The following is a 13,446-nucleotide window of genomic DNA, read 5'->3' on the forward strand; positions in this document are numbered from 1 at the left end:
AAATATCATCCTTTTCTTCAAATGTCAGTATTGCAAATATCATCCTTTCCTTCAATTGTCAGTATTGTAAATATCATCCTTTTCTTCAAATGTCAGTATTGCAAATATCATCCTTTCCTTCAATTGTCAGTATTATCCTTTTCTTCAATCGTCAGTATTGTAAATATCATCCGTTCCTTCAATTGTCAGTATTGTAAATATCATCCTTTTCTTCAAATGTCAGCATTGCAAATATCATCCTTTCCTTCAATTGTCAGTATTGTTAATATCATCCTTTCCTTCAATTGTCAGTATTGTAAATGTCATCCTTTTCTTCAAATGTCAGTATTGCAAATATCATCCTTTCCTTCAATTGTCAGTATTATCCTTTTCTTCAATCGTCAGTATTGTAATATCATCCGTTCCTTCAATTGTCAGTATTGTAAATGTCATCCTTTTCTTCAAATGTCAGTATTGCAAATATCATCCTTTCCTTCAATTGTCAGTATTGTAAATATCATCCTTTCCTTCAATTGTCAGTATTGTAAATATCACCCTTTCCCTCAATTGTCAGTATTGTAAATATCATCCTTTCCTTCAATTGTCAGTATTGTAAATAGCATCCTTTCCTTGAAATGTCAGTATTGTAAATATCATCCTTTCCTTCAATTGTCAGTATTGTAAATATCATCCTTTCCTTCAATTGTCAGTATTGTAAATATCATCCTTTCCTTCAATTGTTAGTATTGTAAATATCATTCTTTCCTTCAGTTGTCAGTATAGTATTGTTAATGGCCTATTTAAGACGAATGTGATGGTTTAATATAATTGATCATGTAAAAACAGTACCTCTACTACTCCATTTCACAATGATGAATCATTTACAAGCCAACTATTATAGCATGTACAACTTAAACACTTTTCAAAACGTTTATATTAATGCTAGCCTATATATCCATGTGCAGTTACCTTTATTTGCACTTTTATTGGATCGTCACACTATAGGACATGTCTGGATGTTAACATATGCCTGATAAGGTTGTCTCATATGACGAAGAAGGTAATATATAAAAACTGAACCAGGGCTATCCCCTCAGCAGTGATACAGAGTAGAATTATAGCCTTGTTATTATATCAACGATAAATATGGCTGAAATGACATGTCTGGTTTGTGCAATTCATGACATACGGTAACAAAATCAAGAAAAAAAAGCAAAAAAAACTAACAGTAAGACATATCCCTGTGGCAAAAGCCTAATCAAATTGATCCGTGTGATAGCCTGAATGCTTAGATAGACTCGCCCCTGGAGGATCTTGAAGTATGTTTCCATGCAGCTGACGTTGTAGGGAAGCGCTGATTTTCCTAGTTACCGGGATCCAACGTCAATACCGTCTGCACTTATCATTTACAGCACGCTAATATCTCATCTCCAACTTAGGAGACAGGTAAACGAATTTATCTAAGTTAACTTAAAATGCATTGGAATGTTGTTGAGGGTCCGGTTATTAGAAACCCGGTACACGTGAAATTAAAACGCGAAATTCAATCTTCTAATATTTTAAAGGAATAAGAAACTAAAATTATGTGTAAGGAAGTCTAAATCGTTCGCAAGTTCGCAGAAGAAAAGAAAATACATAAATGCCTTTTACATTCTCTGATATTCCTCAAAACACTTATTTCGAATATTTGCGTTAATGAATCAGTTATCTTATCTAACTCTCAGCAATAATGGGAAGATAGCATTTCACGTTTAATTGGCGATTTTTACAATCAGGTTCACTCGACATTTTCCAGTCGTTAGCCACAGTTTACGCCTATACTAATTTAGCATGAAATTTTGATATATCTTGGACTACCGACATTACCAGAAAAGTCATTCACTTTCTCATCGCATAAAAAAAATATTAAGATAAAAAAAATACTGCAAGTATTTGAACACTTCGAGAAAAAATACTTCTTACCGCTTTAATGCACGTGTATGGAATGGTCATCACAAGTTTAAAAATGACACTAATCGCCTCTCCGCTACTTTCCAGGCAGTTTCGAATGTTAATTATAGCATAAAAGATGTGGACCTTGAGATCAAACAATGATTTATTTGATAGCATTTCACTGACATAAATACTGTCGCTATAAATTTTCCTGGGGGTCGTTCCGTCGCTTCGAAAATATTTCGCTGTAAAAAGACATTGGGTTGGGTTGCAAATGAAAAAATCTGTTTTACTATTGCCGAAACATATAAAATTTGATATCCTTGTTAACGACTTTTCCCTATTTTAAGTCATCATTAACCTTTTAATCAAGTAAGTAGTGACTGCTACACTCACCTTACTACACGAGAACTCATTGATCGTGCTCTATCGTTTAACATTTTACTAAACCTTTCTCAAACACATGACATTCTTGTTTTGGGTAGCCCCTGCAAATGACATCTCAAGACCTAGTTGTTGGAAGCCCGGTCTGTTAAATGCCGCCACTCCCTGTATAAATTGGCCTGCTTTGTCCCACTGCATGATATCATTGGCAACAATGCCGAGTTCGCTTGTAGAATATGGGAAATGCTTTTTCTTTGCTTTAGTAAGAGATGCATACTCTCCGTGAGCAGTTTTTAATTTCAGTGTTTTCCCATGACATTCCACCGTTTTAAAATGTTATACATATGCAAAATCAAAATACTGCAGGATTTCACTGTAGTTGTTTTAACTAGCAGTGACCGCCACTGTCATACTACTAATACTACTTTTCATACTACTAGCGCAAATGGGACCATGGTACTGCTTAGGACCGGGAAGCGCAATTGGTTTGAGCAACAGTATAGTGTTCGGATGCCCAGGGTTCGAATCACGTTCCATTTTCACACTCAGAATACTGTTATTGATATGTTTCTTTTTTTCGGGTTTTTTCTTTCTTTTAATCAATGATTTATCAAAGCTATAGTCATGCTGCAAGAAATGTTTCCAATGCGTTTAATTGTTGGCTGTATTGCGATGATCCTTTAAGTGTTCAAGAACCATTAGTAGATTCCTTGCTTAGTAAGCTGTTTGCACTCGTTATGTAACAGTTTTCGTAACGAAAGTGGAAATTATTTTTCTACATTACGCCACGAAAATGTTAATGCTATATCAGAACGACCGCTCGAGGACACGAACACCATATCCTAGCATAGGTGTGATCTTCGTCATCCTGTGTTGAAATTTTGATATAATCAATACTTCACATGTTAAAGTAATGCGTCAACGGGCACTTGAAGAACGTGTGATAATTTGTGAAACCTTTTAAACATTATGTTCAGATTGTTGCGTGAATGGAATCTGTAAATTGTCAAATTATCAAGTTTATGTCAAAACAAGCCTCCTTACGTGACTCTCAAAACAAATCATTAAACATACACACATGTACTTTAAGTGCATGTATCTACGAGCTAGTCCCGTATCCCTTGTTCTGAATACACAATATAGCAACGGGTTTATTAGGTTTATCACGTTGTTAGGGTATCGTCTGTACTTTGGGCGTGTAGTTTACATCGTATATACATTAGGTATACTAACAAAAAAATGAAACATTTTCATCATTACAGAATAATTATTAATTTTCACACTCATTTTTCATTCTTCAACCTACTTTTATACAAATTCTGTAAGAGAGAGAGAGAGAGAGAGAGAGAGAGAGAGAGAGAGAGAGNAGCGGTTTGAGTGTAAGGGAAGGATGGGGCTGAGAAGACAACAAGCGGTCAAAGTGGCAAAGATGTTGAGTCCATGTGTGTCCATGTATTAGTGCGACTATTTATTTTACCTAAAACAAAATAATAATTTTAATATAGGTAGACTATTAACACTATCAGCGATGGGCTAACACATTACGTTTGTCTCCAATGTTTGACGAATATACGATATCTAAGAAAGTGTTGACCTAGTTCTTTATTTATCACAGACTTAAAACGTGAACGCTGTGATCCGATTGTCTCACTGTATAACGAATATGTTGCGCCTTAAAACCCTTTTTTTGTGATCGATCTTTTCTTATTCAGAACCGTGTTTTCTTGTATAATTACGTTAGTTCAGGTCTCTTACATGACTGGGTTTACTAGTAAAAGAGTTTTACAGAGACGTGTGCGCAGTTCAACAGGGGTTGTTTCTCCGTTCGTTCGCCCGTGTATCCGTTCGTTCGTGTATCCGTTCGTCCGTGTATCCGTTCGTTCGTGATCGTTCGTGAGTTGTTGTTTTTTGACATCCTCGCAAAAACATGGGTCGTACAAGGACGGCAATACAATAATACAAGCATACTAGTAGCATAATGGTTGGTTTTGAAGTGAATGTTGATTTATTTTTCATTTTTATTTCCACTGTAAGGTTCAACGTTTTGAATGCTTTTTTATATTTATTTGAAGTAAAATAAACTGTAATATAAATTGGAAACAAATTTCATTATCAACAAATATTAGAACCTTACAACAAATAAATTATTTACCGAAATTACAATCTTTTTTTCGGAAGGCATATCTGACTTCAACGAAAATAAGGGATATAACAACAAATTCGGTAAATCCAACGCGAAAATGTCCACACGCGAACATTTTCATTTTTAAAGTTTGTAATCATAACATCTTAATTATGAAGTATATTGGTAAACCATAGGTCTGTGACTATACATGAAATAACCGTAGACATAATAAACGTCTGCTGCAATGTTTTACTGCATACAAATAATCTCGTTGTAACCATAATTAGGCCCTTTACTTGGCGTCTGGCACATATCAGTGTCGTCCACGGCACCTTCACCTCTCGAAATGAACAGTTAATTTGGAATGTGCGCGACTTCGGATGATCGTAGGGGAGGGACGGTCGGCGCAATTTCCCGACGGGAATGTCAGTTATATTTGATAGAAAACTAGCCACACTGACATGATGATACACTCTGCCCATTACGTATACCAATGATCATTTACAATATTACAGAAAATTCAATCACTTCTGCTTCAATTACACGCTTGTATGTCAACCTGTCTTGTTCATGTGGACTCTTGTCGGCTACATGCAATAGAATCTCGCGAGAGTCGAATGAGAAAGAAAGATTGGACATTACGTAAACAGGCAACATTCCGTCTATCAAATCACTGAATATGTCCATCAAAACGTGGTCAATTAGGCGCTTATAATGGCAAACATCGTGTCTCAGTGCACTTGTATTGAGATTGGAGTTAACGACAACAAGTGAAGAAATGTAGAGAAGTTAACTTAAATCTAACGTGAATGGCGCAATACAAATCTTGTCTCTCTACAAACTAATACTATCGACAATATGCTGGTTTTATAATTAAGTCATTATTTGATCGGCAAACTTGGGCATGGGTCGCTTTATTTGTAATACTTAAACATTTGTTTTCTCTTTCAAACTGGGTTTTAAGTTGAAGATTATATTTTATTACAAATATAGTGATGCACGTGTACGCCCTTGTGAGCTGAACAATATTTTGACTGCCATTTTTTTGCAACTTATTTACAGGTTGCCCAAAGAGTGATGGTCGTTTATCAAGAATTACCGATAACTCGATTTAGTTACCTTTTGGTTTGTGTGAAGACATGTGGTTTATCGAGTCTCCTTAACAATTTTGAAATTTTATAGTTAGATAAACATGAAAATCGACCATCACGAGTTTGGAGACTTTTTTCTCTCGTATGACATTTAGATGTTTTATTTAGAAAACCATATATTTCTCTTAGGAATACATTATTCATGTTTCCGATCGGGCAAAATTACCATGATAAATGATGTGACAATGGAAAATGACGCCGAAAAGAATTGCTACTTTGCGTCATATCTGAAACCATTTCATAACCAAGTCAGTGTCTGTCTTGATTCTTTTCGTAGTTATCATAAGCCCACCAGGTCTGAAGGACCAAGGTGAACCTATGCCATACTGTGACGTCCGTCGTCTGTCGTCCGTCGTCCGTTCGTCAACAATTTCTTCAAATGACTTCTTCTTAACCACTGATTGGAATTCAGCTAAGTTTGACTGGAAGCATTCCTAGACGGTGGGGGATTCAAAATTGTACAAATGGTAGGGCTGACCCCCAGGGGTCTGAGTAGCAGGACCAAAGGTGGCAATTTAGCCCCACCCTTGGAGGCATAGTCCCTGGGTTATAACCATGAAACGGTTGAGATTCCCACCCCAAAACTGTATATACAAATGCTTGGCATCAAGAGACGAATACAGTCATGATATTAGAATAGACCCTGGGGTCTTGCCAAACCCAAAGAGACATAGCTTCTGAGTCCCAGCTTGGAAACAGTTGAGATCCCCACCCTATGGCATGTATTCAATTGCAGAGTATAAAGAGAAAAATGCATATATGCTTCCAAGATGGCTTCGGGGTCTGCCTCACCCTAGGAAACATAGTCCTTAGGGCATAACTTCGAAACGGTTAAAGAGCCCCACCCCAAATATATATATACAATCATTTGGCATAAAAAGACGAATACAGTCATGATATTACAATTGCTCCTGGGGTCTGGCCACAACCTGAGGGACCAAGTTTCTGATTCATACCTTGGAACATACATAACATTGCTGGACAAGGAAATCTAATACAGATATGCTACAAGGATAGGCTTTTACGGGTAGGGCCCATTCCCTTGGATCTCATTTGGAAAATATTTTTGCCATGATTGCTTAGATATCAAACTGAACGATACAGGCCCTCTGGGCCTCTTGTATACTTTTTTCATATACCATGAGATCAGATTTCAACACTTTTTTTGCAGACTTACCGAGTTCTGGCATAAATATATACAGCTCAATTCCCATTTGTCAGTAGCATATCATGGCCTGGTGTTTATTGTATATACATATTAGTTAAGTTTTATATTTTGTGTATTTTACAGGGTTATCGCCGCCTGACATGCAAGGATATCCGGTTAAAACTCAATGCTAAGGTGTCCCCTGTCAGGTGCCTCAGACGAACTAGCAGTACTTCCGGTTAGTAGATACACTTAATTTCGATTAATGTCAGAAAAAACGCCTCACTATACGCCTTTCTAATATATATTCTGTGATCTTTGTACTTTAGCCGCAACCGATCGAACATGGCCTAATGTTAATTTATATCTGAAAATTTAGCTTAGACAAAAGGAGTTAAGTCGGAAAGAAAGCAGACTAATAACAGCTTCACAACGGAAAACGACCACAAACGCCAATTAAGTTGACAAACGGAATCACATAAGGGCTAGTTAGGGTGGTCGATTACGGAACAAACACGGACAGTTACAGAACACAGCCGGAAACTTTAATCAAACGAAAGACAAACCTTAACCTTCAACTAAATACGCATGTAATCCATCCCCTTTACTTTGCTATAAAGTGTTCCGTGGAACTCAATATTGACCATTTTATTATTATTATTATTATCATTGATTTATTTGCAAAATTTTCAATTACTCTTCAATATTTAGTGTATTTTTTCATTGAATATATATCAACATTTAACTTTATTTATTTAATATTATTTGTAAAAAATAAGTTTATACAATAATGTATTCCGTCTGTTCGTATTGCAGAGTTATCTTCTCTTGGGAGCAGGTATTGATTGTTGCGTCACTTGTTTGTGAGAGTGACGTCATCAAATTTTGACAAAACGACGTAATTTTCCCACACAAACCAATGACGTAACAACCAATACCTGCTCCCAAGAGAAGATAACTCTGCAATACGCAAAGGCGGAATATCACTCATGTTGGCCTGGATGAAAGCACACACATAATCCTAAATCGGAGAACACGTAGCAGGAGGAAACATACAAAGTGGTCGGGTCAGAACATCCGCCACAGATATATGTCTGATCGGGTAAATGTCAGTTCGTCTTGGTGAAAGGCGTAAGCGTTATCAACTGCGCCACCCGACCACCCACGAAGCGCATTGGAAGCGTTTTTTTACGCTAGCGTACAGTTAGTTATTGTCTAATCCTAATATCAACGATATTTGCTTTAGGTGTGATCAGCAGCTGCTGAAATTATGTAAATAAATTTGAAAGTATTTGAACGGTACAATTAAAAGCATGTTTTAGATTTGATATTGTCAAGTTACAAGTACTATTTGTTTGTTTGTTTGTTTGTCTGGGGTTTAACCCTTTCATCCCTAGGTAACTTAAGTAGACTCTACTATAGCTTTATCTGGATGAGTCCATTGTGGTCCACAGTGGTGAAAGGGTTAACGTCCTCGCAAAAACTCGTGTCATATGAGGACGGGTACCTAGGGAGACACATCCTCGACACTCGTAGGGGTTATGCTCACTTACGCTCTCTACACCCCTGGAATATGTCACACCAAAATTGAAGGCTCAGTGTGTACCAACCTTGTTGATGAGACTAGAAGACTAGTTCGATTCTTTGATGTACATCAAAAGAATCTCGCGGTCACGTAACGGTCAATATTGACAGACTTTGACGTCGGGTGTCGCTCCTTTGTAATCTTAAAATATCATGTATCAGTTAAGCGATTGATCAGGGTATTTATTACCTGAGACCAATCAAACAGCTATCTTCGTGCCTTCATTTTTGCGATGACATATGCCAGGGTTGCAGAGAGCGAAAGTGAGCGTAACCCCTGGAGTATCGAGGATGACGTAACCCCTGGAGTATCGAGGATGACGTAACCCCTGGAGTATCGAGGATGAGTGAAGGAGAGACCGCCTGAAACAGAAAGTAGATAGAAAAGAGAAGGGGAGATAACTGTATAAACGAAAAAGATCCCAAGTGTTACAATGAGAACTCCAGATAAATTTTGGGTCTTTTTCATGTCCTCTTCGAATCAGGCACGAGAGGAAATCCACGATTCTGCATAGGTGCCTACATTGCATTACAATCATGTAGTCGGACAAAGTAGGCATATTCTTTCCTCGAAACTGCACTAGTTACAAAATGTGTACTATGATCGATTCAGACATGTCATACTGCATAACTGGAGGCACGGTAGTCTAGCGGTATGACGCCGGGCTCGTGACCGAAGGGTTGCAGGTTCGAGTCACGTCAGGGCACTGCGTTGAGTACGTGGTTAGACAGTGCTAGAATTGTTGAATGCTAGCTGTTAGCGCCGAAATGGCAGCACCGGCTGTATGCTCCCCAGGGAGTTGAGAAAGATATAGGCTAGTTGCAACAGGCCCTATGACCAAGGATAATAATTTGTGAACCGCTTTGAGACGACCTATGAACAATATGTGATAAAGCGGTATATAAGAACCTCGAATTATTATTATTATTATTATTAATAATCATAACTGCAGATAATCATTCAACATGATCTCACTAGCTCTGCTTTAAAAAAAAAAACATTCGGAGCAGAATCAAAAGGTGACTGAAAACATCCCCGCCGTTCTCATGAAACACAATATCACCCTCCTAACGCATTACTGCCATGCAATTCTTTAAAACCATTATTAAGAATAAAGACAGTCGATTACGGTATTAACGTAAGCCCCTAATGACGACATGCCACACGGGAGGATTTTTTCTGCAGTTAATTACGACGGTTGGAATGAAGTTAAGACGTTTCGCTTTTGGTGTCACGTTCTATCACGCTTGGGGTTCTTTAGCCCCATTTCACAGGCACAACGTATTATCCTGATGAAATGTTGACAGGAGCCAAGATTCAACGGCTGAGCAGCTTAACACTATATAGTGTCAATGATTTTATTTCCATCTTTTCCAAGAATCTGTGTAGAAAAAAAAAGACGCAGATAGCTATAATTTCTTGTTTTTTCTCTGCGAAATCGCTGTGAAGTCCATCCGTCACTAAAGAGTGACGTCATGTTTCATGCAAATTTCAGACGAATTAACATGCATGCGGCCTCGTCACAGTAATTGCTACACGTGTAGTTATTGGAACGTACTTTGTTCTGGGAACTGAGTCATTTATTTTTGTACATTTTGTACTGGCTTCTATAGAAATTATTTCACACAAAGAAGAAGCATACTGTCAGGGTTTTCACCTGGAATTGTTTTGGTTTATAGAAGTAGAAGTGAAACACACCTATATCCAGCGACAAAGAATTGCATGTACCCCTCAACAGGACGGACCAGTTAAATATTGGCATTGTTGTTTTCTTAAATTGAAATCTTTGAATTCATAAAAATTACAGAAAATTTATATTTGTTTCAATTGTCCATATATGTAAGGCTGGCTCATGATTCTATAGTCAAAACTATATCCCGGGATGGCAAAGCAATTAATTTGCTTGGCCCCCCAAAAAAAACGAAAAACTCGGGGAAATAATTTCGATTGTTGACTGATCAGGCATAAAACAAACGTATTGTTACCTGATCAATGAAAGACAGCTATCTGACTTTATTTAAATCATCAGTTTCTTTTAACTATAACATTGTCCTCTGAAGCTGTTTAACTCTTACTCTTTTTCATATTAAGTTTGATTGACTGTATCGCAATGTTATCGTTAAATAACAGGGAACAGTCAAAATTACAAACATGAAAATCAGATAGGCTAGCTAATTTGGTTGACTGTTATGCGCCGCTAACAGGAAATCGGGCTTCCCAAGGCAACGTTCAAAAATATTGACCGGGTAATTATGACTGTTGTTTAGCTTCCTATATTTTATCGCTTGATATGTATTAAGTCGTTATATAATTTCATTTCGTTGTTTCTATGTTACAGACGAAACAAAATCAAAAGCATCTACCATCGTCAATTACAAAATGGAGGATGACATTGCAACTACTTCCTCCTTGAAAGGTCATTTCCGGCCTGATGAACTGACATCTTACGGAGCGGTATGATACAACTTTAAGACGGAAATTGAAACCTTTTTCTGGAACATATTTACATGAGAAATTAATGCATTATATATAACCCACTTTCGTCCAAATGTTGTTTGCAATATTTGTAAAATCGGTCTTATCAAAGGAGAAGACGTATTGAATGATGTGCGATGTTAATTAGGACCGTTTATTCAATTATGTATTATATATACAACTATTGATTTGAAGCATCGTTTCTTATTTGTACAGTATTTTTGAAGCGTAAATTTGTTATATGTGCAAAAACATGAAACCATGCCGAAAACAAGCCTAAATAAAATAGAAAATTGGTGGCACTTTTAATAGTTCATTGCTTCGAAGCAGTTGGATCTGCTTAATAAAGCAAAGAGAAGGAAAAGGGGAAAACAGTCAGCCTTGAAAAAGGTATTCCCATCTTACCTTCGTGTTAATAACAGGATTTCCTCTTTTTGTTTCCTCTTTTTAAGACTATTACAACATTCTCACAAGGAAATTAAATAGTTTACAAGGTATTTTGTTCAAATTAACAGCCAATAAAAATGGAAAACTTCCAGTCTACTCAGCTGTAAATGAGTACGTGGTTGGGCAGTGCTGGAATTGTTGAATGCTAGCTGTTATCGCCGAAATGGCAGCTCCGGCTGTATGCTCCCAAGCAAGTTGAGATAGATATTGGCTGGTTGCAAAGGCCCTATATAAACAGGGATAATAATTTGTGAACCGCTATTCGACGTCCTACGAACTAGGTTGTGATTAAGCGGTATATAAGAACCTCGAACTATTATTTTTTTAATTTTTTTAGCCCAGAATTATATATTTCCTATTTTCCATTGTGGATATAAAATGAAGAGAACAATTACTTATATTAGCAATGACTGATTTCGCTGTCACAATTGTCGTAATTTATGCAGAAAATATGCTATATTTAATTTATTCTATGTTTAAATCAAACATTGTATAAGTTATATAAATACAACATGCTATGCTATATGTATAAAGAATTGTGGAGCATATGGTTGTGTTGTTTTATTTAAATCCGTATTGTAAAAATATATTTACGAGTGATGACGATATTGCGATGCAACGGAAATAAATGAGATATTGTTTTATAGAAGTTTGAGGAGTTGTTCATTAAGTTCGAAATGTATATTATAATATGTTTCTGATCTACGTAACACAGTAAAAAATAGTATCTAATGATTTTTATCTTTACAAGAACTAACATAAAATATACTTACTTTTGTAATACGGCTTCGACTCGGGCAACATCATTTTTTCAGGTTTAGCTCACAACATATTTACCAGCATAAAAAGCCCATAACTGTTTTATTATATGCTTCAACAATACAATTTTGTATAGTTAACTTTTACTCAAACGAGCCTTCGTGTAAAATTTAGCCAGGGTTGAATTTAACAGTTCGGCCCCGTAGCTTTCGATGGCATCGTCAAGATTCTTTGGAATAGATAAGCATGGATGACACCATTGTGTTAACAGCATCTTTGTCTTCAAGTGGCTTTTTGATTTACAGATATAACGGAGGTGAAGTGCCTCGCGAGCAGCCATCCTCTGTTGTCTTCTGACAGATCGCATTTCGTTCCAACTGAGCATGCGCTACGAAAAGTTCCGGGGAATTTCCATATAGGCTATATTTAAAATTCGATATTCACCGGATAACCAGCCTACATCACTGGTTTTAAGACTGGTCACGTGTATAGGATCCGACCAATGTGATTGCGAGAAATTTTAGAGTATATACTAATACATAATTGTACTTAATGTGTATCGTTAATGACGTCATGTTTTAAATTATATCACTTCTAGTAGTACATATAGGATCTTCGAGCCTTGGCGAGCAAAAATTAAAACTTCGAGACGAGTTTCATAAAAGCTCATATGAAATGAAAACAAATTTAAGATGCTTTTTATCACCTCACTCAGAAAACTTACATTTTGACAGGCTTTAAAGCCAAAATGTAGAGGGCTTCATCAAACGGAGACAGCCATTTTGTTGCGCCATTCACAATTAATGACGCCACGTCATTGTCCATATTATGACGTCACAATCAATTTCTGACTGGCACAGCCAATGAAAACGCTCCAGGGTATATTACACTAGTGACATATGTAAAACTATTACACGGGCGAATTCACTAGATAACAGGCCGATTATGTGATTGATATAACTAAGATCATTAGTAACATTTATCAATCATGGACTTTTGTCCAGGTAAATACATCCCTGGAGCGTCCTCGGTTAATATCACTTACATTCACCAACGTATTGACGGAGACAACATTCCTTAATTTAAACATTGCATATTATGTTATGTTATGTATGTAAGCCGGGGTGGTTATCTCAAGACTTCAACACGTGAGTTCTTCCAAAACTTTATTATGAGGCAGGTAAAAAACCTACAACATATAAGACACACACTTACAACCAATAAATATCAATTACGCACAGCAATTAAGAAACGGACTATAAACGAAAACGAAATTACAATCCTTTCACACATGTATGCACTTACCAGGCTTCTCGACCGGAGCGGTGTATTCGCAGACACTTCCCGCACTCCACATTAACATGTAGTAAGAAATCTTAGATGTCTCAATACGTCTGAACCATCGCTAGTTCCAGCGTAGAGTGGCTGGTGGCGGCATACCAGAAAGGGATAAAGGGCGGAT

General features: G+C 36.9%; 1 protein-coding gene across 4 annotated transcripts in view; it reads left to right on the forward strand.

The window, feature by feature from the left end:
* The window catches only part of LOC110465679, a 128,650-nt gene extending 117,312 nt beyond the window's left edge, over positions 1–11,338 (forward strand). For all 4 annotated transcript variants that reach the window (XM_021521647.1, XM_021521645.1, XM_021521646.1 and 1 more), the window contains exons 6-7: positions 6,863–6,956; positions 10,642–11,338. In XM_021521647.1, coding sequence (XP_021377322.1) covers positions 6,863–6,956; positions 10,642–10,763 — 216 coding nt within the window. In that variant the 3' untranslated portion in view covers positions 10,764–11,338. The remainder of the gene's footprint in view (positions 1–6,862; positions 6,957–10,641) is intronic.
* Positions 11,339–13,446: the final 2,108 nt, after the last annotated feature.

Source organism: Mizuhopecten yessoensis, unplaced genomic scaffold (genome assembly GCF_002113885.1).
Source record: "Mizuhopecten yessoensis strain PY_sf001 unplaced genomic scaffold, ASM211388v2 scaffold11097, whole genome shotgun sequence".
NCBI lineage: Eukaryota > Metazoa > Mollusca > Bivalvia > Pectinida > Pectinidae > Mizuhopecten > Mizuhopecten yessoensis.